The sequence below is a fragment of the Sminthopsis crassicaudata genome, chromosome 2, assembly GCF_048593235.1.
Source record: "Sminthopsis crassicaudata isolate SCR6 chromosome 2, ASM4859323v1, whole genome shotgun sequence".
Lineage (NCBI taxonomy): Eukaryota > Metazoa > Chordata > Mammalia > Dasyuromorphia > Dasyuridae > Sminthopsis > Sminthopsis crassicaudata.
This window is the reverse complement of record NC_133618.1, coordinates 295,790,101-295,815,545: the sequence shown is the minus strand read 5'-3', so window position 1 is coordinate 295,815,545 and position 25,445 is coordinate 295,790,101. Positions and strand designations below refer to the sequence as shown.

Below are 25,445 nucleotides of genomic sequence, written 5' to 3'. Positions count from 1 at the left end.
AGCCCTCTCATTCTGTGCATTATGAATGGTGATTCATAGGAAGATGTTTATTTAGAAGCAACAGCAAGGAGTAGAAGATAAAGATCTGTCCTCGATTATACCTCTGATACTTACTTAGCTGTGTAAACTCAGGGTGCTTAACTGCCTTAGCCTTATCTTCCTAATTTGTAAAAGAGGGTATAATAATACTTTTATACCATCTACTCTGCTGGGTTGTTGTAAGGAAAGTGCTTTGTGTTTCTAAAAAGCCATAGAAATTTTAATTATTTTAAGAATTATTGCTCCGTTAAGCCTACGATTATGAATACCTCAGAATTATTTATTATGTGCTGAATTTGAGGGGATACAAAATAGGTTCAGTTTTTATTTTTTTACATCAAAATTTCCTCAACTTTGTCTAGCAGGTTTTCAATCTCCCCAGATTCCTGGCACCAGAATATAGGGTTTGCTTAAATTCCAAAAGGATTTCACTACCATGTTAGTTTGGAGAACACTGTTCTGGGGATCAGCTCCTGTGTAACTGAATATCTCCCTTTTTACTTTTTAATTAAATTTAATTTCTTGTATCTTCTTGTATTTCTTTTAACTGTCTATAACTGGAAATTGGTACAGTTGAAAAAGTCCTGGTCCTAGAGTCAGGATTTGGTCCCAGACCTACCTCTGACTCTTCTCTCCCACGATCATCTTGGGCAACCTGCTTTCCCTGAGCTTCAGTTTCTTCATCTCTGGAATGAGGGAATTGTTCTACTGGCCTTTTGAGATCCTTCTCAGCTCTGGATCTCCAAACCCTATGAGGTTTTTTTTTTTTGTTTGTTTTTTTTCTTTATGTGAACAAGGTTTATATAAATAGGCAATCTTAAGGAATATTGGGTATGAAGGCAGTCTTTTTGCCAAGAGAGTATAAATCAATGATCTTTTTCTTCTGCGTGTTTGTAAATAAATCTATCAAGTTAGAAGGAAAAATGAGAATTTGACCCTTTAAAAACCTGAACAAAGAGTGAATTCCTAGTTGAAAGCAATACTTGTTAAAACTTTTGGCCTAAAACAGGTCTTTTAAAACATGCCTTAGAATTTTAATTTGTTGCTATTCTAATTTTCTAGATCATTTATAATATTTTAAATTAATTACAATGGTTCAGAAAGAAATCTCTCCTTTTGTATTATAAAATATTTGAACTTCCTGCTGTCCTAACTTTGTTATCAAAATTAATGTTAATCTATGCCAACTTTCAGTTCCAGAATAACACTTTCTCTGGTTTTATTTTCCATCCTGCCCTCTATCCAGAAGTTAGTTAGATGCAGTTCTCCTCAAAATTTCCCTGTTCTACTGAGTGGTCCTGTGTCTTTTTATTTTTTAAACCATTCGAATACTACGTTAAAAAATAGTATTCTCAAGAATGGAAACCTTAAAAGAAAATGTATTTTTTTTTTTATTGGAAAGATCACTGACTAGTAGTTGGGAAATCTAGATTCCTATGCCAACTGTCATTAAGCAGTGATGTGACCTTGAACAAGTATCTTCCTTTTTCTAACCTACAACAATTGCCTCATATATAAAATGAATTTACTTTAACATAAACTATTTAATTGTATTATCCCTAAAGCATTAAAACATGAGTTTTTGTTCAATTGCTTTTTAGTCATATCCAACTTTTCATGAATCCATTTGAGGTTTTCTTGTCAGAGATACAAGAATGGTTTGCCATTTTCTTTTCCAACTCACTTTACTAATGAGGAAATTAAGGCAAACAAGGTTAAGTGACTTGCCCAGGATCACAACTAGTAAGTGTCTGAGGCTGTAGGAAGATGAAGATGACCTTTCCTGTCTCTAGGCCCAGGACTCTATCCACTGCACTACCTACCTGCCCAAAACATGGGTCTTAGGACATATAAAGTCCTAAAGTAAATTATGCTGAATGGTAAACAAAATTATTTTATTGATGATTCTGAGATAATTATTCAAATCCATTAAAAAATTAAGCATTAATTAGTCTACCTTATGAAGATATATAATATATGAAAAAACAAAAGATTTTGATTTTGCTAAAATTTTCAGAAAATATTTCTGAGGACTTTTTCTGACTTAACCAATATTCAGCTTAGAATTATTATTAAATCATGTTTTTCCTTTTCAGCTGTTGTAGATTGTTCAATGCCAGTAAGCATGACTTCCAGCATTAAATGTAAGTAATCTTGTTGCCTTTTAGTAAAAACATTGATTTTTTTTTTATGTATAGGACATACATTTTGAAAAGCATTGTTAGGATTCATAAGATCTGAGGCTTTGTCTTGATTAAACCACAGATTAACTATATATATAAAAATCATTTTATCTCTCTGGACAATTTTTATCATGTCAGTCAGTAAGCATTAAGCTCCCATGTTGCCAGGCCCTGTGCTAAGCCGTAAGGATACAGAAAAAGAGAAAATACCATCCCTGTCTTCAAGGAAGAAGCAAACATATGTGTACATACTAAGTATGGCATAAATAAGAAATTATTGAGAGAGAAGGCACTAGATTTAAGAGGGATTAGAAAAGGCTTCTAGCAGTAGAAGGTGGGATTTTAATTGGGACCTAAAAGAAGCCAGAGAAACCATGAGGTGGAGATGAGGAGAGAGCATTCCATTCTTGGGGGACAGCCAGAGAAAATGTCTGGAGTTGAGAAATTCATGTCTTGTTATATTATGGAACAGCCAGGAAGCCAAGAGTAAAGGCGAAAGAGAAGACAGGGTAAGATTACAAAAAAGTGTGGAAGCTAAGTTTTGAAGAGCTTTGAACCACAGAGGACTTGTATTTGATCCTAGAGATGAAAAGGACCTACTGAAGTTTATTAAGAAGGATGGTGACATGCTCAGACCCATGCTTTAGGAAAAATTATTTTGTTATTTAAGTAGATGATGGATCAGCGTGGGTAGAGACTTGTGCCAGACTGACCCACCTATATAAATAACTGCAGGTTATTGCAGTCATTGACAAACATCTGTACCGCAGTAGTGGAAGTATAAGAGGAGAAAAGGAATTTTATTTGAGAGAAGTTGCAAAAGTGAAATCAACAGGCCTTGGCAACTTATTTGAGGGGGTAAGAGGTGGTGAAAAATCAAGGATGTTACCTAAGTTGCAAGCCTGAGACTGAGAAGAAGTGGAAGAATCTATCATAGAAAGCCTTTTTGAAGAGTTTAGAAGAGATAACAGATTGGTGAGTGGGGAATGGAAGAATCAAGTGAATGTTTTTTTGAGAATGAGGGGAGATATGGGTATATTTATAGGCAGTAGGGAAGGAGCCTAATTTGGATTTAATTTGGATTTCTCCTATTCTAGTAGAATAGGAGAAATTGAAGATAAGTAAAAGAATTGGGATAACAGAACAAAATGGAATGAGATTTCTTGTGCAGGCAAAGAGGTTTGCCTTGTTAAGAAATTAGGCAGCCTCTTCAAGAAAGGTAAAATAAGATGATTGGACTGGATCACCTTTAAGGCCTCATTCAGTCTTAAAATTTCTATGATTCCCACTGCCTTTGAGACAAGTAAAAATTCTATAATTAGTACCTTCTCAAAATGACTGATTTTTGTCTCATAAATAGTTAATTTCTATTCCTTTCTTCTTAGTATTTGGAAACCCAAGGAATGTTAATAGTTAGCCATGATAATTTTCAGTATTTAAAATCAGAAACTTCTACCTATTAAAATTTTCTTAAGGATGCTAGTTGATAATGTATACTTATAATTTTAATTTAAGCCAAGAAATTTTTATTAAAAGATCATACACAATAGGTATATGTGCTTATTTTAATAGTAATGATAGCATTAAAATGATGTTTTCCAGTTTAAAGTTCATTTTTATCATTATTATTTAGAGCTAATCATTCTTAACAGATTATCTTGGAAGAATTATATACCTTTAGATAAATAGGCTTATCAATCATGTATTAATTAAACTCCTAAAAGTGCTTGTTTGATAAAGGGAGAACTTAGGAGAGAATAACATTCCAAAAATTGAGAGAGAAGAATGTATCAAGTAAGAGAGTTAATGTACAGTGTAAAAGGCTGTAGAAAAGACAAGAAAAATGAGGGATAAGGGGCAGCTAGGTGGTGCAGTGGATAAAGCATCAGCCTTAAAGTCAGGAGGACCTGAGTTCAAATGTGGCCTCAGACACTTACCACTTCCTAGCTATGTGACCCTGGGGAACTTAACTTAATCCCAACTGCCTCAGCAAAAAAAAAAAAAAAAAAAATATATATATATATATATATATATATATATATATATATATATATATATAGTGAGAAAAGGCTATTAGAACTATAAAGAATGAAATACAAACTTTAACCATTTTAAAAGATGCCTAATTTCCTCAGTAATCAGATAAAGTAGAAAACCTTAAGTTGCCACCATACTTTCAACAGAGTAGCAAATAATGGCAAAAGATTGACAAGGGCTTGTGTTGGAAGGAGTTTAGCATAGCAAGGACTCAGATAATTTTGGTGGAACTGAAGTCTGATCAAACTATTTTGGAAATTAATGATAGTATATAGTAAAAGTCATAAAACTAATCATTGTATTGCTAGAACTCAGTCATTCTATTGCTAGGACATTTTCCTAAAAAGTTCTTGGGGGGGAAAAGGACCTATCTACAAATGATCATAATTCTTAGTAATGGCAAAAATAAGAAATAATGTGTTTCCATAAATAACTAAATAGATTATGAAAATCAATGTGAATGGAATATTATTGTGCCAGAAAAATTATCAATAAGAAGCATTTAAAGAAATATGAAAAAATCTATATGAGGTCTTACAAAATGAAATCAGCAGAACCAGAAAGCCTATACATAGTGATTAAAGTAAAGGAAAGAAAAAAAAAAAAAATAAGCCTACAAGTAGAATCTCAGACCTAAATAGAGACACAGTGCATTTTCCTGGTTTTTCTGTTGCTTGTTAATTCATTTGGTTACATATATTGTTAATGAAAGGCTTTATTTCATATTTTGTAGATATATTTAATTTTTCTTATTAAGTTTAGAAAGCAAACTTTTTAAAAAATTTGCTTCCTAAACTTAATGCCTTTAGTTCATTATTTAATAGCCTTTTTTTGTTGGGGGTAGGGGGAACTGGGGGAATAATTAGTACTTGTTTTATTGTTACAGTTGGTCTATCAGTTGACCAGTCCTTATATATAGCACTGAAAAAGCTGTCTATGAAGGAAGAACTAGCTCTTGAGAGGGATGATTTTTACCTTTTCCCTTACACCAGTGGATTGGTGTTGGGGAATTTATACTGTGTTGTCTCTTCCCATTGGCAACAGTGTATTCCAGTGAAACTTGCCCAGTGAGAGATACTTTGCCCATTATAGAGTTTAGCTGCATGGAAGATCAAGACGAGTAGTCTAGCAATGCAAGAGCACCACAAGGATTGGGCCCCTCTAGTGGCAGATGTGGGAATTGTCTTTACCACATATATTTCCTGCATATTGTCATTGTCTGCTCTTCCTACTAATGCTATCTGGCAGAATGCTCCCTGAGTTTTTTGGGGAGAATATTTGATTACCATTGTTCATGCTATACCATTTCAATAAATGTCTACATTTTGAAGTAGGAAAAAAAAAAAAAACCAGCTCCACTCTTTATCCCCTACTAATACCCTAATCTCTTAACTAATAACCCTAATCCTAATAATCTTAACTAATAACCCTAATCACTGGAACACTATTGAGAACATTGAGGCATCAATTCTGAAGTTAAATGACAAAAAGGAAATACAAAATACATGGAAAAAACTCATGCCTTTATATTATACCATTAATACTTAATAAAAGTGACATAGAAAATCAATAATTACCAATGTATATGCCTTAAATTTATCATTTACAAAATATTTATGAAAATAGCCTGCACACAAATCAAAATTATCCTTAATTCTCTATATACTTCCTTCTCTTCTAATTTTAGCTACATTGGTTTTGTTTGGGGGGGGGATTTTTAAAATTTTAAGTAATTAAAATTGTTTATTTTGCCTTTTGTGTTCTTTATATCTTGTTCATGATTATGAACTCTTCCCCTATTTTTAGATCTGAAAGGTAATTTCTTCCTTGTTCCTCTTTTTTATTTATAATGTCATCCTTTATGTTTAAATAATTTATCCATTTGGAGCTTGTCTGGGTATACAGTGTGAAATGTTGGTCTGTGTCCTCTTTCTATAAGACTGTTTTTCATTGCCATGATCTTTAAGTTTGTCAAACTGGCTCCTGTGCTTATTTGCCTCTTTATACCATGTACCTAATCTTTTTCACTTATGAAACCAAATTATTTTGATGATTAATTCTTTGTCATTAGGTCCAAGATACTGCTAGGCCCCTTTCTTCCTCACTTTTTTATATTCTTTGATGTTTCTATTTTGTTCTTCCAGGTAAATTTTTTTTTACTTTTTTTTTCTAGCTCTCTGAAGTAAGCTTTTGGTTGTTTGATAATGGTACTGAATCAAGTAAATTTATTTAGTCAATGTTATTTTCTATTACACTGGCTTGGCCTACCCATGCACAATTAATATTTTCCACTTATTTGGGATTTGTCTTTACAATTTGTAAAGTGTCAAGCCAAGATGGTAAAGTAAGCAGTGAATTGCTGTACTCTCCCATGTTCAACCTCGGACAGTTATAAAAAAGCACCTCAAGACATCTCCCAGAGCAGTGGAACCAGCAAGGAAGTGGGGTGAAACTATTTGTTAGCCCAGGAAATGTGGAAGATCAGCAGGAGGGGTTCATCCCACTTGGGAAAAAAGAGGCTCAGTCCAGAACAGAGTCAGCAGCAAGCTTCACCTGAATAAACCACTAGGAGATCCTGAGCCACAGTTTGGGAGAGCAAGTGAATGCCAACATGAGGACTGTCCACATATGGAGCCTATAGACTCGGGCTTCAGGAACCACCACATGCTATATTATAATCCTGGGGTGGGAAGGCATCCTTTACAGCATGGTCCCAGGCAGCTGTCATTTTCCAGCTGCCAAACAATCACGTGCTTTAATATAGCCAGAAAAAAATGTAGAAACCACATACTCAACACATCGTGAGCGCATACCAGTTACCACCAGTAGGACCCCCACTCAGTACCAGGTAAGCTGCCAGACTCCTACAGCATCCAACAGCACCAATCATCTCTGCCACATACATCACTCCCTCATCACAACACCAGACACAGGTTCCTCATGGCCTGGGGCAACATCCAAGCAGCACCAGGTAAACAGAGTCTGTAAGCACTGGCACAAGAAGTTCTCTTTCTACCCTAGGAACAGAGCTCAAATTTAAAAGAAAGGAAAAAGACTTTACTTTTTTTTTTTTTTTTTTTTTTTAATCTGACCATACAAAGTTATGTTGACTGGGATAACCAGAACATAAACTCAGAAGAGGACTACAGTGAAAACACCAGGAAATGATCTCAAGCCCAGAAAACTCATAAAGAGCTCAAAAATGAGCTTAAAATCATATATAAGAAGTACTATAAATAAGTTTTGAACAAATGTATATATGTGTATGCCCAGAGAGTGGTATTGCTAGATCAAAAAGCATATTTAGTTTTATAGTCCTTTGGATATAGCTCTAAATTGCTCTACAGAATGGTTGAACCAGTTCACAACTCAATACCAATGGTGTATTAATGTCTCATTTTTCCTACATCCCTTTCAACAGTTGTAATTTTCTTTTTCTTTATTAGCCAATCTAATAGGTATGTGGTAATGCTTCAGAATTATTTAATATGCATTTCTTCAGTCAATAGTGAGAGCATTTTGTTCATATGGCTATAGATAGCTTATAATTACTTCATCTGAAAACTTATTCATCTCTTTTGATAATTTATCAATTGGGGAATAGATGAATGAATTGTGATATATGATTATGATGGAATACTATTGCACTATAAGAAATGATGAGCAGAATACTCTCAGAAAAACCTGGAAATACTTCCATGAGCTAACGCAAAGTAAAATAAACTGTGTACTAAGTAATAGCAATATTGTAAGATGATCAGCTAATGAATGATATAACTATTCTCAGCAATTCAAAGATCTAAGAGACCGCTGAAGGAGTTAAACTGATGGTATCTGAATGGAAATGTTTTTGCATGGCTACATATGTATACCTATATTGAATCACTTGCATTCTTAATGTGGGATTTAGGGAGGGAGTGAGGGAGGAAGGAAGGGAAAAAAATCTGGAACTTAAAAAGTTTTTTTTTTTTTTTTTTTTTTTTTTTTTTTTTTTTTTTTTTTTTTTAATGAAAGCTAAGGGGCAGCTAGGTGGCGCAGTGGATAGAGCACCAGCCTTAAATTCAGGAGGACCTGAGTTTAAATCTGGTCTCAGACACTTAACACTTCCTAGCGCTGTGACCCTGGGCAAGTCACTTAACCCCCAGCCTCAGGAAAAAATAAATAAAATAAATGAAAGCTAACAATATTTTTACATGTAACTGGAGAAAAATAAAATACTAAATTAAAAATCTTATGAGAGGTAAAATAAAAATAGGGAAAAGAAATGAGTAATGAAAGAGAATTAAGAAAAAAAGCCAAGTTGGAAAATTGCTTAAAAAAAATAAGATTGACTAAATGGGAAAAAAGATAGAAAAACACACTGAAGAAAACAACTCGTTAAACAATATAAAATGAATGAGTGTACAAAAGTTAATTGAGGAAAACAATACCTTAAAAGTTAGAATTTGGCAAGCAAAAGCTAGTGAGACTATGAGACATCAAGAATCAATCAAATCCAAAAGTATTAAGGGACAGGTCAATTCTCCAAGAGCCTACACAGCTGTGGATCATAACATCTGAAGGAATTGCAGAGCAACCTTTGCTGACACAGATGTTTCAGACTGGGGAATGAGATAAATGGAGGCAAAGGGAAGAAAAGAGAGGTCAGACAATTCAGTGGCTTCTCAGAGAGGTCAAAGAACAGCAACTGCCCCTCAGTCTCCTTGTATCATCCTCTTACAAGAGGAGATCCATTCTGCAAGTCTAGGTTGGATCTTCAGCAACCACTGTCAGGTGGCTCTTGTGTATTCCAATATCTCCTGGTAGTACAACACAAAAGAATGGGAAAAAATGGAAGAAAATGTAAAATACCTTATGCGAAAGAAAGTCTAGAAAATAAATCTAGGAGCAACAATATCAGAATCATTAAGGCTACTTGGAAGCCATAATAAAAAGGAGAATCTGGACAGCATCTTTCAAGAAACTTATCAAGGAAAACGGTTCTCTTGTCCTGGGGTCCTCCAATATCAAAACCCACAGGAAGCATAAGCAGGCAAAAAGAGAAAAGAAAACATAAGGGATTCAATAGAGTTAAACTGTTTACATTTATGTATGGGAAGATGATACCTGTAATTCTTAAAGATTATATCACTAATAGAAGGAATATACATAGAGGGTGTGGGTATAAAATGAATTGGAGGGAATGAAACAAAATTAAGGGATGAGAAAGGACTATACTGGGTACAGAAGGAGGAAAAGAAGAGGTAGAATGATATAAATTATTTCACATAGACACAAAAGACTGCTACAGTGGAGGGGAAAAGAGGGTGGGTGATGAGCATTGCTTGAACCTTACTCTCATCAGTTTTGGCTCATAGAAGACTATACTCAATTACTTGGATATAGAAATCTATCTTACCCACTTAGAAAATTTTGCATTTTTGCCAAAGGAGAAGTGGGGGGAGAGGAGATTTAGCAAAAGGTTTGGGAGAGAGAATTGACTAAAGAGAAGACAGATCCAAAGATGAGAGAAGCAAACACTGGTAAAGAGGGAAAAGGTGAAAAAAGGGGACAAAGGAGAAAAAATAGGATGGAAGGCAACATAGAGGTTAGTAATTATAACTGAATATGAAGGTAAGATAGACAATGAAGCAATATCAGTACTAAATAAATATGCACCACGTGGTAGAGCATTTATTAAAAGGTTGAGTGAATTATAGAAAAAAAATGATAGCAAAACTCTACTAGTGGGGCACCTCAATTGTTCATTTTCAGAACTTGATTAAACCAATCAAAAAAAAATAAGCTGAGAAGGCGAGTAGAATATTAAATAGCATAATTAAGTTGGAAGAATAAAGAATAGTCTGTTAAATGCATGAGAATGGGGGAAATTAATGGCCAAATGAAATAGAAAGCATTATAAACTCCAAAGTAGATTATTGTGTCTATACAGGTTTATACAAACAGAACTTATGCAAGATTAGAAGGAAAGCAGAAAGCTAGGGAACAATCCTTACAGCAAATGTCTCTGATAAAAGTCTCATTTCTCAAAATATTTAAATAACTGCATCAAATTTATAAGTTGTTCCCCAGTTGATAAATGGTCAAAGAATTTGAACAGGCAGTTTTCAGATGAAGTCAAAGCTAAGTAGAGGTGTCTTAAAAAATGCTCTAACTCACTTTGGTGATCAAATAAATGCAAATTAGAACAACTCCAGGATACATCTCATATCTATCAGATTGGCCATATGACAAAAAAGGAAAGAAATAATAGGATATGGGAAAACTGGGACACTAATGCACTGTTGGAGTTATGAACTGATCTAAATGTTCTGAGAAGCAATTTGAAACTGCCCAAAGAGCAACCAACCTGTGCATATGCTTTTGACCCATCAATCCCACCACTAGGTTTGTATTTCAAAGGACCTACATGTGCAAAGATACTTATGGCAGGCCTTTTTGTGGTTGCAAAGTAATGAGAACTCAGTGAAATGCCTATTATATGTAGAATCCTGGATAAGCTGTGGTATATGGATGTAATGAAATATTAATATACATTTAAGAAATGAATAGGCAGATTGAAAAAAAAAACCTGGAAAAAGATGTATAAAATGAGCAGAACAAGGAAAATATTGTACACAGTATCAGCTACACAGTATCAGCTATGATTGATTCAGCTCTGCTTAAATTGACTCTTGGATCCAATGATCCATAACAAGTACAGAAGACTCAGAAAGGAAAATGTTATCCATAACCAGATAAAGAATTGATGGACTCTGAATACAGATTGAATTTTTTTTCTTTTTTCTGTGGAGTTTTTAATCTGTTCACAATTGTGACTAATGTAGAAATAAATGTTTTATATGATAACACATGTATCAAACACATATATAACACATATATCAAAATGCCTTCCATTTTTGGAAGAAAAAAGGGAAAGGAGAAAATGTAAATTTTTGTAAAAATGAATGCTGGAATTTTTCTTGATATGTAACTGGGGGGAGGGGAAATAAAATACATTTAAAAAATTTGAAGTGTTGATATATATCATTGTGGTCAAAAAGTTCATGCTTTCTGAAGTTAACTGGAATTCCTCTCTTCCTGTTGGATTTTGTTGATAATTCATAGAATGTTATTTTGCTGAAGCATATCTCTATTTCCTCAATTTGTTTTTAATGCTATAGCTACCATTTTTAATGCTGTATCTTTATCTCTGATCTTATTGGAAAGACCTCTTTTTTGTATGTGTTTTTTTTTATCACTATTAAAGGCAATGCTGGCTCTTGATTTTGTTATTTTCAATTCAATTTAATTTTATTTTCAGTTTCAAATTCTCTCCCTCCCCACCCATCAAGAAAGCAAGAAAAATTACACATTTGGATCCAAATCCAATTAGAATAAAAATATGTATAGACATGCAAAAATTTTTCTCTTATTATTCATGTCAAAAAGAGCAAAGAAAAAAAAACATACTTCATTCTTCAGTTTGAGTCCATTGGCTTAGGTAGCTAGCATATTTCATCATGAATCTTTGGAAAGATGGTTAGGAAGTGCATTGATCAGAATTCCTAACTTTTTCAAAGTTGAATATAATATTACTGTCACATACAAATTTTTCTCTGGTTCTGCTCATTTTGTATCAATTCCTATAAGTCTTCCTGGATTTTTTTGAAACCATTTTTTCCATTGTTTCTTACAAAATAGTGCTATTCCATTGCATTTGTATGCCATAACTAATCCAGCCATTTTCTTTTTAAGGGGAACCCCTTAATTTCAGTTTTTTGCTGTAGCAAAAAGTTTTACATATGGGTCATTTTTCTCTTCCTTTGATTTCTTTCAGGTATAAAACTAATAATGGTATATCTGAGGCAAAGAGCATATATAATTTAATAGCTTTTGGGGCATAGTTCTCAAATTGATTTTCAGAATGGTTGGACTTGATCATAGCTCTACAATAGTACACTAATATACTTATTTTCCCACCTCCCCCCATTAGTATTTGTCATCTTCCTTTTGTTCATCTTAGCCAGTCTGATGATAGGGGTGAGGTGTGTAGTGTCTTAGAATTTTAATTTGCATTTCTCTAATCAATAATGATTTAGCATTTTTTATATGACTTGATTTTTTTTTCTTCTGAAAACTATTCATATCCTTCGACCATTTATTAATTAGGGAATGGCATTTTTATAAATTTGTCTTGGTTCCCTATATGTTTGTAAAATTAGGTCTTTATCAGAGAAACTTGCTGTAAATTTTTTTTCAGTTTGCTACTTATATCTTTGGATGCATTGGTTTTGTGTAAAAACTTTTTAATTTCATTTAATCAAAATTATCTGTTTTATTTCCCATAATCTTCTCTTGGTCATAAACATAAATCCTTGCTTGGTCATAAACTCTTCCCTTATCCATAGATCTGACATACATTTTTCCTGCTTTCCTTATTTGCTTATGATAACCATCTTTTATGTCTAAGTCATAATACCCATTTTTACCTCATCTTATAATATGGTGTGAAATGTTGGTCAAATGCTTAGCTTCTGTCAGATTGCTTTCTAGTTTTCTAGTTTCTGTGCAATTTTCATCAGATGAGTTCTCACCCTAAAAGTTTGAATATTGGGAGTCATCAAATATTAGGCTATAATACTATTGTATATTGTGTATTCAATCTATTCCACTGGTCCTTACTCTATTTCATGTATTTGTGTATGTTTAAAATGAATGCAAGCTTGTTATGAGGGAGGAAGATATTAGTAGCTAGGGAAATCATGAACATGAATCATGAAGGAACTAGAGATTCCAAGAGAAATGATGAAGATGGAGGACATTCCAGCTCTGGAGAACAATAAGTGCAAAGACACAAAAGGTGGAAGATTTATTGTTATGTGTGCAGAACAACATGGTTAGATTGGCTAGATTGAGGGATATGGTGAAAGAACTATGTTAAAAGACCTCAGGGCTAGGAAAAAGCTGGGTTGTGAAGGGTTTTAAATGCCTTAAAGAAGGTTTGATTTGATTCTTTAGGGAGACTCTGGGCACTCTGGGCACTCTGGGCCTTATTGAGCATTCAGAGATGATAGTAAACCAAAAATTACTTTGGCACCTGTGAGGAGGATGATTTCATGTTTGAGGAGGCCTTCCTCAGAGAGCCAATTGGAGTCTAGTCTAATACAGACAATTCTCACTATACATAAATTTGCATTATGTAAATTTGACTGTAAAGAATTCTGCTAAAAGGGAGGTGCAGGGAAAATAGCTCAGGAGTTTCTACTCTCCTAGAGGATTTAAAGAAAAAGTTGCTTAAGATAAAAACGTATGAAGGGAGTTTAAAACAAATGTGCTCACAGTCACAATTGGTTCCCAATAATTATAGATATGACAAAGATGAAACATTTGAAAGTGAGTAACAAAACTGTAAAATTAGCATAAGAATTAGAGTTAGAAAAGGAAGAACTGTTGAATGAGGATCTGATTGAGTTGCAAAGATTGCAATAGAAGAAAGGAAAATTTCAGAACTTTAAAAGGCTCACAACAAAACACTTGGTTGAAGCATTTCATCTTTTAAGTGAATTTTTTTTCTTGTATTGAAAAGATGGATCCAAATATTTCAAGATTTTTTAAAATTCAAAGACTAATTGAGGATAATACTGCTTATTTTTGTCATATATATGAGGAAAAAAAGAGTCATTGTTCAACCATCTCTTAGTAGTTTCATAAAAAAACATTGTGCAGCCATTGATTAAGCCTAGGTCCAATGAATAAGGAAAGGGCTAACTTTACTGTGCCATACTATGTATGCTTTTATCTTTAACTTCACCTTTAATTTCATAATTCTGTTATCATGGTACAGTATTTAATGCTGCATGTAAGTACATTTCATGACTTGTATAAAAGAATTTTCTTTATGCCTTGGTTATATACAAGCTAAATGAAGTTGGTAGGGACAAAAATCATATTACATAAAAAACACATTACATAATACAGACATACATATAGTGGTCTGATAAAAGATCTACTTATTGTAAAAGCAAGACCTATCTGTAGGCTACTTGAGAGAGAATGATACTTTAGGTAGTTTGTTCAATAATTATCAAATTAACCAGAAAAAAGATTGTATCGCTATTTCTAATTCTGATTCTTTATTCTTTTTAAACATAGTTTTCTTCAATATTAAATTCTGGATTAGTAGATAGATATTTACTCAAAATAGTTCATCTTTTTTGCAGGTTCCCATATATTAAGTATTTATGGTCATAGCTGCTTCATCAATAACCTTAACTCATAGATTAAATTGAGTTTGGATCATGGATCCATTTGCCTAGATCTGCAAAAATAATGTATAGATTCTTAATATGTATAATAGAGAGCTTAGTGGAAAATGTTTTCAATGATATTTCAGAAAGAATAGGAACAGTTATAGGACCTATGATTTGATTGGTATAGGAAAGCTCCCTATTTAAATGCAGGTCAACACATTTCTATAACTTAAAGTCTTAGTTGCTTAGAGGACTGAGAGGTTATGTCAGAGGTGAAACTTGAACGTAAGACTTCCTGATATACTATCCTTTAGAATATCCTCTTATCATTTAGGCTTGCTATCTTTCTTCTGTTTCAATACTTCTTCCCCACATTTCCAATGTACTCTTCTACTTTGCACGAGTCTTTTTAAAAATTTTTTTTATTTTTCCCCTAAGATTCAGATCAACAGCGAAGAGAGAAACTTAAGAAGGAAATGGCACAATGTGAAAAGGATTCAAAATTATCTAGAAGTTCTACACAAACAAGTAACAAATCAAGTCCCAGTCCAATTTCATCTATGGGTCTAAAGGTAAGGTAATATCTTTTAAAATTTCATTTGAAATGTTATTAATATTAGCTTTTACAATAAATTACTAATACAGCACTAATTACAGTAGTTACCTTGTTTGTCCACAAGAATGCTACATTTGAGCCAGAGATATGTTTTAGGGAAGAGCCTGGTAAATAGCTTGAGCAATGTCTGTGGTATTATTATGAGGAAGGATGCCATAGCTGAGTAGTCACAAAGCAGAATTAGACCAGGGTTAGAGATAAATGGGATATTATTAAAGCTGAATAATTTTAACCAGAGGTTATAGTAGGAGTATGGGGGGAAAGTCAGTCAAAAATCTTAATAAATATTAAACACTTATATGCCCAACATTGCTAAGTTCTAAGGATACAAGAAAAAGTAAAAATTCCTATTCTTTATTATGGAATATTATTGTTCTATAAGAAATGACCAACAGGATGATTTCACAAAGGCCTGGAGATACTTACATGAACTAACTGATGCTGAGTGAAATGAGCAGGACCAGGAGATCATTATATACTTCAACAACAATACTGTATGATGATCAATTTTGATGGACGTGGCCCTCTCCAACAATGAGATGAACCAAATCAGTTCCAATAGAGCAGTAATGAACTGAACCAGCTACACCCAGTGGAAGAACTCTGGGAGATGACTATGAACCACTATATAGAATTCCCAATCCCTCTAATTTTGTCTGCCTGCATTTTGGATTTCCTTCATTGGCTAATTGTAGGCTATTTCAAAGTCCGATTCTTTTTGTACAGCAAAACAGTTGTTGGCCATGTATACATATATTGTATTTAATTTATATCTTAACATATTTAACATGTATTGGTCAACCTGCCATCTGGGGGGAGGGGAAGGAGGGGTAAAATTAGAACAAAAGGTTTGGCAATTGTCAGTGTTATAAAATTACTCATGCATATATCTGGTAAATAAAAACTATTTTTAAAAATTCCCATTCTTAAGACATTTTATGCTCTTAGGGTCCAAATTAAAAACTGGAATTGGGGAAACAAATCTAAAGAATGTACTGTGGAGGAGGCAATATGCAGGCACTTTTTACTGAGGAGCAGAACTGGTTAGATCTGAATGGTACAGGCCAAATAGATCAAGGTTAGGAATGAAATAAAGAAACAAGTGTATAGAAGGGCGGTATTGAGGTGCAAAATGGTATGTAGCATGATTCCCAAGGAAGCTTAGATAGCTTTGGGTTTTGTTAATTTATACTTTTTTTTAAAAATGTCTTTCAACTTACTGAAAATGAAGTAAAATAATGGACAAAATGCTGGAGTGAGAGTCAGGATAAATAAAAAGTGAAACATACCTCAGGCACAGAATAGGTATATGACCTTAAGCAAGTAAGTTATTAATTCTTTTCAGTAAAATGGAAATAATTAACAGCACCCACTTCACAGGATTGTGAAATCAAATGAGATAACATTAAGTATTTTGCAAACTTGATGTGCACTATAATTAGTGGTTCTTATTCCTCTAGAATATAATGGAAAAGAAATTGGACTTAAAGAAACAGAAAGATTGGGTATTAAGCATGACTTTCTGATAGGGTTTTAGGGAATTTCTTTTCTAACTCTGCCCTACATCACCTCAACCAGTCCTGTTTCCCATGGCTGACAGCAGTTTCTTTCTGAACCTAACCTGTCAGGATCTATTTCTTTCTTTTTTTTTTTTTTTTTTTTCCTGATGCAAGTGGGGTTAAATGACTTGCCCAGGATCACACAGCTAGAAGTGTTATATGTCTGAGGAAAAATTTGAACTCGGGTCCTCCTGACTTCAGGGCTGGTGCTCTATCGACCCACCTAGCTCTCCCCAGGATCTATTTCTAAAAACATTGCTATGTTCTTGGAACAATTGTAAACATAAATTCGGGGTAATTTTTAAGCCCTGGTCCATTCCACACTACCCCTCATGGATTTTGATATCCAATTCTTCTTCCAGGAGTATTGTTCTAGCTGAGCATTTGGATAATCACTTCACCTGAGTTCTTCACTTCCATTAGACTATGACTTCCTTAAGTGCAGGGATTTTTAATCTGTGTTTTTTAATATCCCTAGAGCTTAACATAGTACTTGGCATATAGTAGGCACTTAATAAAAGCTATCAACTTTGTTTTATACTAGTAAAGATTTAAATTAAACAACAAAATAGATTGTTTAAAAATATACTACCATTAATCATTTTATTTTGTAATTCATTGGCTTTCCTGATTATTTATTATCATTTCTTAAAGTTTTTGGTTCAATAATTAATTGTGCTGTGTTTGTAAAGTTAATTTGACCGTCTGCAGTCATCTTTAAGCCAATGAATATAAAATCTGACACTGCTTCCATTTCTTCTTCCTCTCTTTGTGAGAAAGTTATGGGACCAGTTGCCATGGTTGCCATATTAGTTGTTTTCTATTTTTTTATGTTAAGCTTCAAGCAAGCTTTTATATTGCCCTCTTTCATCTTCATTGAGAAGATTCTTAATTCTTTACTTTCTGTCATCAAACTGGTATCATCTGCTTACCTGAGATTTTTGACATTTATATCAGCAACCTTAATTCTGACTTTAAGTGATTCACAGCTTTGTATGATGCCTTCTGTAAGTTAAATAAGGTGAGGATAAACAGCCTTGTTGTAAGTCCTTTTCCATTATTTTTTTCCAGAATATGAGAGGCATGTTAGTAGGCAGAACATAAGAAACAGGTGGATTGGATTATAGGATCAATCTACTAGAAAAGTCAGGAGGAGAAGGGATCAGAGATAACTGTAGAAGGGATGGTCTTAGAGAAAAGAGCCACTTACATTATCAGAAACTAAAGTCAAGAAGGAAAGAAGAGTCAAGATGTAATGAAAATTACATCAGGAAATTCAGAAGATGGAAAGAAATATAAACAAGGAAACTCATCATTAATTGCTTCAGTTTTCTCAGAAAAGCATTACACAAAACTCTATTCAGGAGGGAGGAGGGAAGGCTGTCACAGATAGACTCATCTAGTCTCTGCTTGAAGACATCCTATAAAAGAAAGCTACTCGTTCCATTTCTGAATAATTCTAATTAGGAGGCAGAGTCAAGATGGCAGAGTAAAGGAAGGGACTCACCCAAATTCCTCCAAAAAACTTTAAATGATTACTCTTAAACAAATTTTAGAACATCAGAACTTAACAAAAAGACTGAGAGAAACAGTTTTCTAGCCGGGCAACTTAAGTCAGCAGGCAAGATCTTAGAGCACAGGCCCTCATAGATCAAGCCGCCATAGCCCTAAGCTCTGCAAGCTAGAAGTGAGCCTTGAGTCCTGAGTCAGCAGATATGCCAGCAGTCTTCAGACCTCTCATTCAGTGAATAGACACCCAAGACAACTTGGAAGTTCTGCAGGAAAGATTTGTCTTAGTATGAAACTAGAAGCCTCTGAATTGGCAGCAGTGGCAGCAACAGGTGCAGCAGTGACTTCTGGGGGCCCAGCAGCTGATCAGAAGGAGGTCTCTTTACTAGCACTGAAGGGAGGACTTTATTGGTCTGCCCCATACTCAGATCTAGGCCTAGCTCACAGTCCCGGGGCACTAGCACACTAGAACAGCCAGAGGGGATAAGAGACCCCCCCCTTGTGGTTCCAGGGCAGGAAGGAGCACTTGCAGTCACTCACAGATCAGAGCATAAGCCAGAAGAATAGTAAACACACTTTTCTTGAGTCATACTACCTTGGAAGCTTTTGAAAACTTACAGGTTTCTAGAAGGATCTATGAAAACAGCTACACAAAACCCCAAAAACTTGGGACAATACATCCTCCATCTTGGAAACAGAACCCCACTTTAATAGAGAATTAAAAGCTGAATAATGGGCAAAGAAAATGAGCAAACAACATAAAAAGATTCTGACCATAGGAAGTTAAGATAGGGAGAAGGAAAATCAAAACACACACTCAGAAGAAAATAACAAAGTCAAAGTTCCCTATATCCAGAGTCTCCAAGAAAAATAAGAATTAGTGTCAGACCATGGAAGAGTTCAAAAAGGATTTTGAAAATCAAGTAAGAGATATAGAAGAAAAATGGAAGTAGTACTAAGAGTGAAAAGGAGGTAGAAAAACTCACAAAGGAAAATAATTCCTTAAAAATTCTATTTGAGAGAAAATAACATATGTAATCAATATAAGTAGAGATCTCTATCCTACCCTGCAGGAAAGTAGAAGGGGAAAGGGGATATGAAAAGGGGGAAAGGTGATAGCAGGGAAGGCATATTTATTAGGGGTAGAGGTGGTCAGAGGCAAAACACTTTTGAAGAAGATTAGAGTAAAAGCAGAGAAAGGATAGAATAAATGGGGGAAGAGTGATAGTTTAACATTAGTAAATGTGAAAAGAATTTTGAAGCAAATTTCTTTGATGAGAGCCTCTTTTCTCAAACATAGGGAACTGAATCAAATTTATAAAAAATAAAAAGCTTTTCCGCATTTGATAAATGATCAAAAGATATGAACTATGCCCAAAGGGGGGGCTATAAAGTCATGCATATCTATTGACCTAACAATAATACTAATGGATATGAATCCCAAAAAGAGATTAAGAAAAAAAAATAGGAAAAGGAACCTATATATACAAAAACATTTAGAGCAGCTCTTTTTTTAGGCAAAGAATTAGAATTTTAGGGGGTGCCCATCATTTGGTAAATGGTTGAATAAATTGTGGTATGTGATTATGATGGAATACTATAGTGCTATATAAGAAATGATGAGTAGGATATTTTCGGAAAAACTTGAAAAGTCCTCCATAAGCTCAAACAAAATAAAATGTATTATGTACAAAGTAATAGCAATGTTGTGGAATGATCAGCTGCAAATGGTTTTGCTATTCTCAGCAATACAGTGATCCAAGACTCCTCTGTAGGGCTTATGATGAAAAATGCTATCCATATCCAGAGAAAGGAATGATTGTGCCTAAATATAATTTGAAACATGCTTTTTTAAAACTTCATTTTTCTTATTTTTTTTGGAGGGGGGAGAGTTATGTTTTCTTTTTCAACATGACTTTTATGGAATTGTTTTGCATAAACTTTGCATGTGCCTTCTCATTGGGGGTAGAAGAAAAGGGAGAGAATCTGGAGTACATAGTTTTAAAAACAAATATTAAAAATTGTTTTACACAAATTATATTTGAGCAAATGGAAGCTAATGACTTTATGAGAAATCAAGATACAATAAAATAAAACAAAGAGAATTTTTTTAAAAATAGAAAACAATGTAAAATATCTCATTGGAAAAACAACAGACCTGGAAAGTAGATCCAGGAGAGATAATTTTATAAAATCATTAGTCTACCTGAAAGATATGATCAACAAAAGAGGCAAGAAATTGTCAAGGAAAACTGTCCTGATATTCTAGAATCAAAGGAGAGAATCTACTGATCACCTCCTGAAAGAGATCCCAAGATAAAAACTCCCAGGAATATTATAACCAAATTCCAGAACTCCCAGGTCAAGAGATAAAATATTACAAGCATCCAGAAAGAAACAATTCAAGTATAGTGGAGCCAGGATAATACAAGATTTAGCAGCTTCTACATTAAAGGATCAAAGGATTTAGGATATGATATTCCAGAGAGCAGTGGACATCTAAGAATCCCCCTACCCAGCAAAACTGAGTATAATAAAATCCTTCAAGAAAAAAGTTGGACATCAGTGAAATAGAGGACTTTCAAGCATTCATGATGAAAGATCAGAGCTGAATATAAAATTTAGCTTCCAAATACAGATCTTAGGAGAGACTTAAGAGAATAATCAGGAAAAGGAAATCATAAGAGACTTAATAAGATTAATATTTTTATATTCCTACATGGGAAGATGATAATTTGTAACTCAAAATAACTTTTTCAGCATTAGGATATAAATTAGGGAGTATATGTAAGTAGAAAATATGGGTGTGAATTGAATATGAAAAGACAATATCTAAAAAAAATAATGAGGGTGAGAGAGGAATGTCTTGGATGAAAGGGAGAGAGATTGAATGGCATAAATAATCTGCTATAAAAGAGACAAGAAAAAGCTTTTACAATGGAGAAGGGGGCAATTCTGAAAGGGGAGTGAATGAACTGTACCCTTATCTGAATTGGTACAAAGAGGAAATAGCATGTACATTCAACATGGGTATAGAAATCTATCTTGTCCTGCAGGAAAGGGGATAAGAGAAGGGGAGAGGGTGATAGAATGGAAGCTATATTGAAGAGAGGGAGGATCAGAAGTAAAGCATTTTTAAGGGAAACAGGGTAAAAGAAAAGAGAATAGAATAAATAGGGGGCAGAAGGGTGGGAGGATCCTGAAAAGAATTTTGAAGCAAATTTCTCTGATGAAGGCCTTATTTCTTACACAAAAGAACCTGAGTCAATTTTTTTTTAAAACCATTTTCCAATTGATAAATGATCAAAATATATGAACATTTTTCAGGTGAACTAATCAAGCTATTTATAGCCATATTTTAAAATGCTTTAATTCATTAATGATTGGAAAAATGAAATTTAAAACAATTCTGAGGTAGTTAGATTTTAATGGTCTAGATGGGGGAATGACAAATGTTGGAGGGGATGTAGGAAAAATGAGACATTAATGCATTGTTGGTTAAATTGTGAACTGATTGAGCCATTCTGTAGAACAGTTTGTAGCTATGCCCAAAGGTCTATAAAATGTTGCCTTGATTTAACTATCACTAATGGGCATGTATCCCAAAAGAGATTTTTTTTAAAAAGGGACTTCTTTTTGCAAAAATATTTATAGCAGCTCTTTTCTCAGGGCAAAGAATTAGAAATTGAGGGGAATGCCCTTCATTTGGGGAATGGCTGAATAAATTTTGTTGTGTGATTATGATGGAATACCATTGTTAATGTGGGATGAGTAGGATGCTCTCAGAAAAACCTGGGAAGTCCTCCCTGAGTTTGTAAAGAGTGAAATGTATTTTGAAGGACTCATGATGAAAAATACTATTCCAAACCCAGAGACAGGACTGGTTGTCTGAATACAGGTTGAAGCATACTATTTTTTTTTAATACTTTATTTTTGTGAGGGTTTTTTTGGAGGGGACAGAGATCTATGTTTTTGGGTTTTTTTCTTAACATGACTTTTATAGGAATGTTTTGCATAACTTCACATCTTCTCAGTGGGGGGGATGAGGAGAGAGGAAGGGAGAAAATCTGGAACTTAATGTATTAAAATTACTTTTACATATAACTGGAAAAATAAAATATCAAACAAAATATATAAAAATTGCTATAATTATTAGAAAGTTTTTCTTATATCAAATTCAAATCTACTTCTCTTCTTGTATCTTTGTTTCACTTTCTGGGATCAAGAAGAGTAAGTCTAATCCCTTTTCCACAAGGCATCCCTTTAAATAATTGAAAACTGCTTGACAAACCTTTTGTTTTCTAGATTAACCATCCATGGTGTTTTGAATAGAACCTCATATACTGTGTTTTCTCATCATGACAGTCACCTTCAGGACACCCTCCAGTTTGTCTAAAACTTTTCAAAATGAGGGTATAACCAATCAGACTCCCAAAAAACTATTTTAATGACCTAGAAAAAAATAACAAGAAGTTCATATGAAAAAACAAAAGGTCAAGAATTTCAAGGGAATTAATGAAAAAAAATCAAATGAAGGTGGCCTTAGCTGTACCAAATCTAAAATTATATTATAAAGCAATGGTTACCAAAGCCATTTGGTATTGGCTAAGGAATAGACTAGTTGATCAGTGGAATAGGTTAGGTTCAAAGGACAAAACAGCCAATAACTTTAATAATCTAGTGTTTGACAAACTCAAAGACCCCAGCTTTTGGGATAAGAACTCACTGTTTGACAAAAATTGCTGGGAAAATTGTAAATTAGGATATTTCTGCCAATGGCAGAAACTAGGCATTGACCCACACTTAACACTGTACACCAAGATAAGATCAAAATGGGTTCATGACCTAGGCATAAAAAGTTTATATATAAATTAGAAGAACATAGGATACCTCCTGTGGAAGAGGAAGGAATTTCTGACCAAAGAAGAACTAGAGAATATTATTGATCACAAAATAGAAAAAATTTTATTATATTAAATTGAAAAGTTTTTATATAAACAAAACTAATGCAGACAAGATTAGAAGAGAAGCAATAAACTGGGAAAACATTTTTACAGTCAGAGGTTCTGATAAAGGCCTCATTTCCAAAATATATAGAGGATTGACTCTTAATTTATAAGAAATCAAGTCATTCTCCAATTGACAAATGGTCAAAGGATACGAACAGACAATTCTCAGACAAAGAAATTGAAACTATTTCTAGCCATATGAAAAGATGCTCCAAGTCATTATTAATCAGAGAAATGCAAATTAAGACAATTCTGAGATACCACTACACACCTGTCAGATTAGCTAGAATGACAGGGAAAGATAATGTAGAATATTGGAGAGGATGTGGGAAAACTGGGACACTTGATACATTGTTGGTGGAATTGCGAATACATTCAGCCATTTTGGAGAGCAATTTGGAACTATGCTCAAAAAGTTATCAAATGGTGCATACCCTTTGAGCCAGCAGTGTTACTACTAGGCTTCTATCCCAAAGAGTTTTTAAAGAAGGGAAAGGGACGTGTATGTGCAAGAATGTTTGTGGCAGCCCTCTTTGTAGTCGCCAAAAACTGTAAACTGAGTGGATGCCCATCGATTGGAGAATGGCTGAATAAATTGTGGTATATGAATATTATGGAATATTATTGTTCTGTAAGAAATGACCAGCAGGATGATTTCAGAAAGGCCTGGAGAGATTTACATGAACTGATTCTGAGTGAAATGAGAAGGACCAGGAGATCATTATATACTTCAACAGCATTAGTATATGATGATCAATTCTGATGGACGTGGCCCTCTTCAACAATGAGATGAACCAAATCAGTTCCAGTAGAACAGTAATGAATTGAATCAGCTACACCCAGCAAAAGAACAAGTTGCAGATTTCTCCTCCAGTCTTCAAGGAAGGTTGATGGATTAGGCAGGGCTTTATTCCCTTTCAAGGAAAACCACTGGCAGTCCTATCCCAAAGAGCAGGGAATACAGAAAGGTTCGATAAAGTACCATACTGCTAACTAATAATATTATTGATCATTATTTTTATTTCCAAAAGGTAAATTATAATCAATATTGAGAAGTTAATTATTATATTTAATATATTATATATAAATAATATGAATTATATTTTATAGCTTTTATAATGTTTTATATTATAGTTATATATATATAACTATATTTTATATTATATTTTATAGTTTTAAAATAGCTTTTATCAGAAGCATATAACTGAAAGCAATTTAACTTACTTATCACCTTAGCAGTTTTAAAGTTTTGATCTTTGGGAAACCAATAATGTAATCATTTGAATTTTATGATTCCCACTTTGGTGAGATCTGTGAGTAATTCAGGTATTTGATTGTTTGTAATGCGTACCATTACTGTTCTAAGCATGTCAAATTGTTATTCTGAGAACAGTGGCCAGCCTCTGATGAAACAGTTTATTAGTAGATGCCCATAGTTTCAGGCTTGGTTTTTGTGGAGTACTAAGGGAAATATCTTAAAGATCAGCCTCCTCACTTATGATAATTTTACTTTTCATGGGATGATTGAGATCACATCCAAACACAATTATTGGGAACTACATTTATCCAAATATAAGCCACACTTCCTTTCTCTACCCCACCCTCCCAGATTAATATTATACAATACTTGAATATTGTCAACATTTGGTTTGATTTTTTTTAGATGTCTACATTGTATATTTTTTTTTTGTTTTCAAATGTGATTTCTTTTTAGATGATGTAGCCTGTATTCAGAGACATATCCTGTATTTTGATCAATACCATAACTTAAGCTGCTTTACCATTCACAATGATGGTTAATGATGGAACAAATCTTAGATCTCAGTAATTTTCTATTATCTCATTGAATGTTTATTATGAAAATATTAATTAAATTTAATATTATTTAATATGATCTTATATAACATCTCCATCAACTAGATTCTATAATTCCAGACACACGATTGTGATTGCTGCTGCAATTCAGACCTTTCTAATAATTGACTGCATGAGGCTCATTTTCAGAGTACTAACAATACATCTAGATTTCATATCAGTCTTTCTTTAAAGATGTCCTGACTTCAGATCCTACAACTATATGTTGTAGATATAGATTCCTAAAGAATACAAACAGAACATAAATTTTGATATATGCTCCACAACTATGCAAAGACAAACATGGTACAGTGGGAAAAGTACTGGTTTTGAAATCAGGGGTCCTGAATTCAGATCTTAGCTCTGCCATACACTATCTATGTAACTTTGGGCAAGTCACAACTTCA

General features: G+C 33.7%; 1 protein-coding gene across 7 annotated transcripts in view; it reads left to right on the top strand.

Annotated features, from left to right (window-relative positions):
• Nucleotides 1-25,445, top strand: part of SPATA7 (spermatogenesis associated 7) — a 51,339-nt gene that overhangs the window by 8,505 nt on the left and 17,389 nt on the right. For 6 of the 7 annotated variants that reach the window (XM_074289805.1, XM_074289801.1, XM_074289806.1 and 3 more), the window contains 2 exons: nt 2,136-2,183; nt 14,930-15,063. In XM_074289805.1, coding sequence (XP_074145906.1) covers nt 2,136-2,183; nt 14,930-15,063 — 182 coding nt within the window. The remainder of the gene's footprint in view (nt 1-2,135; nt 2,184-14,929; nt 15,064-25,445) is intronic. The other variant, XM_074289807.1, reaches the window with a different exon arrangement.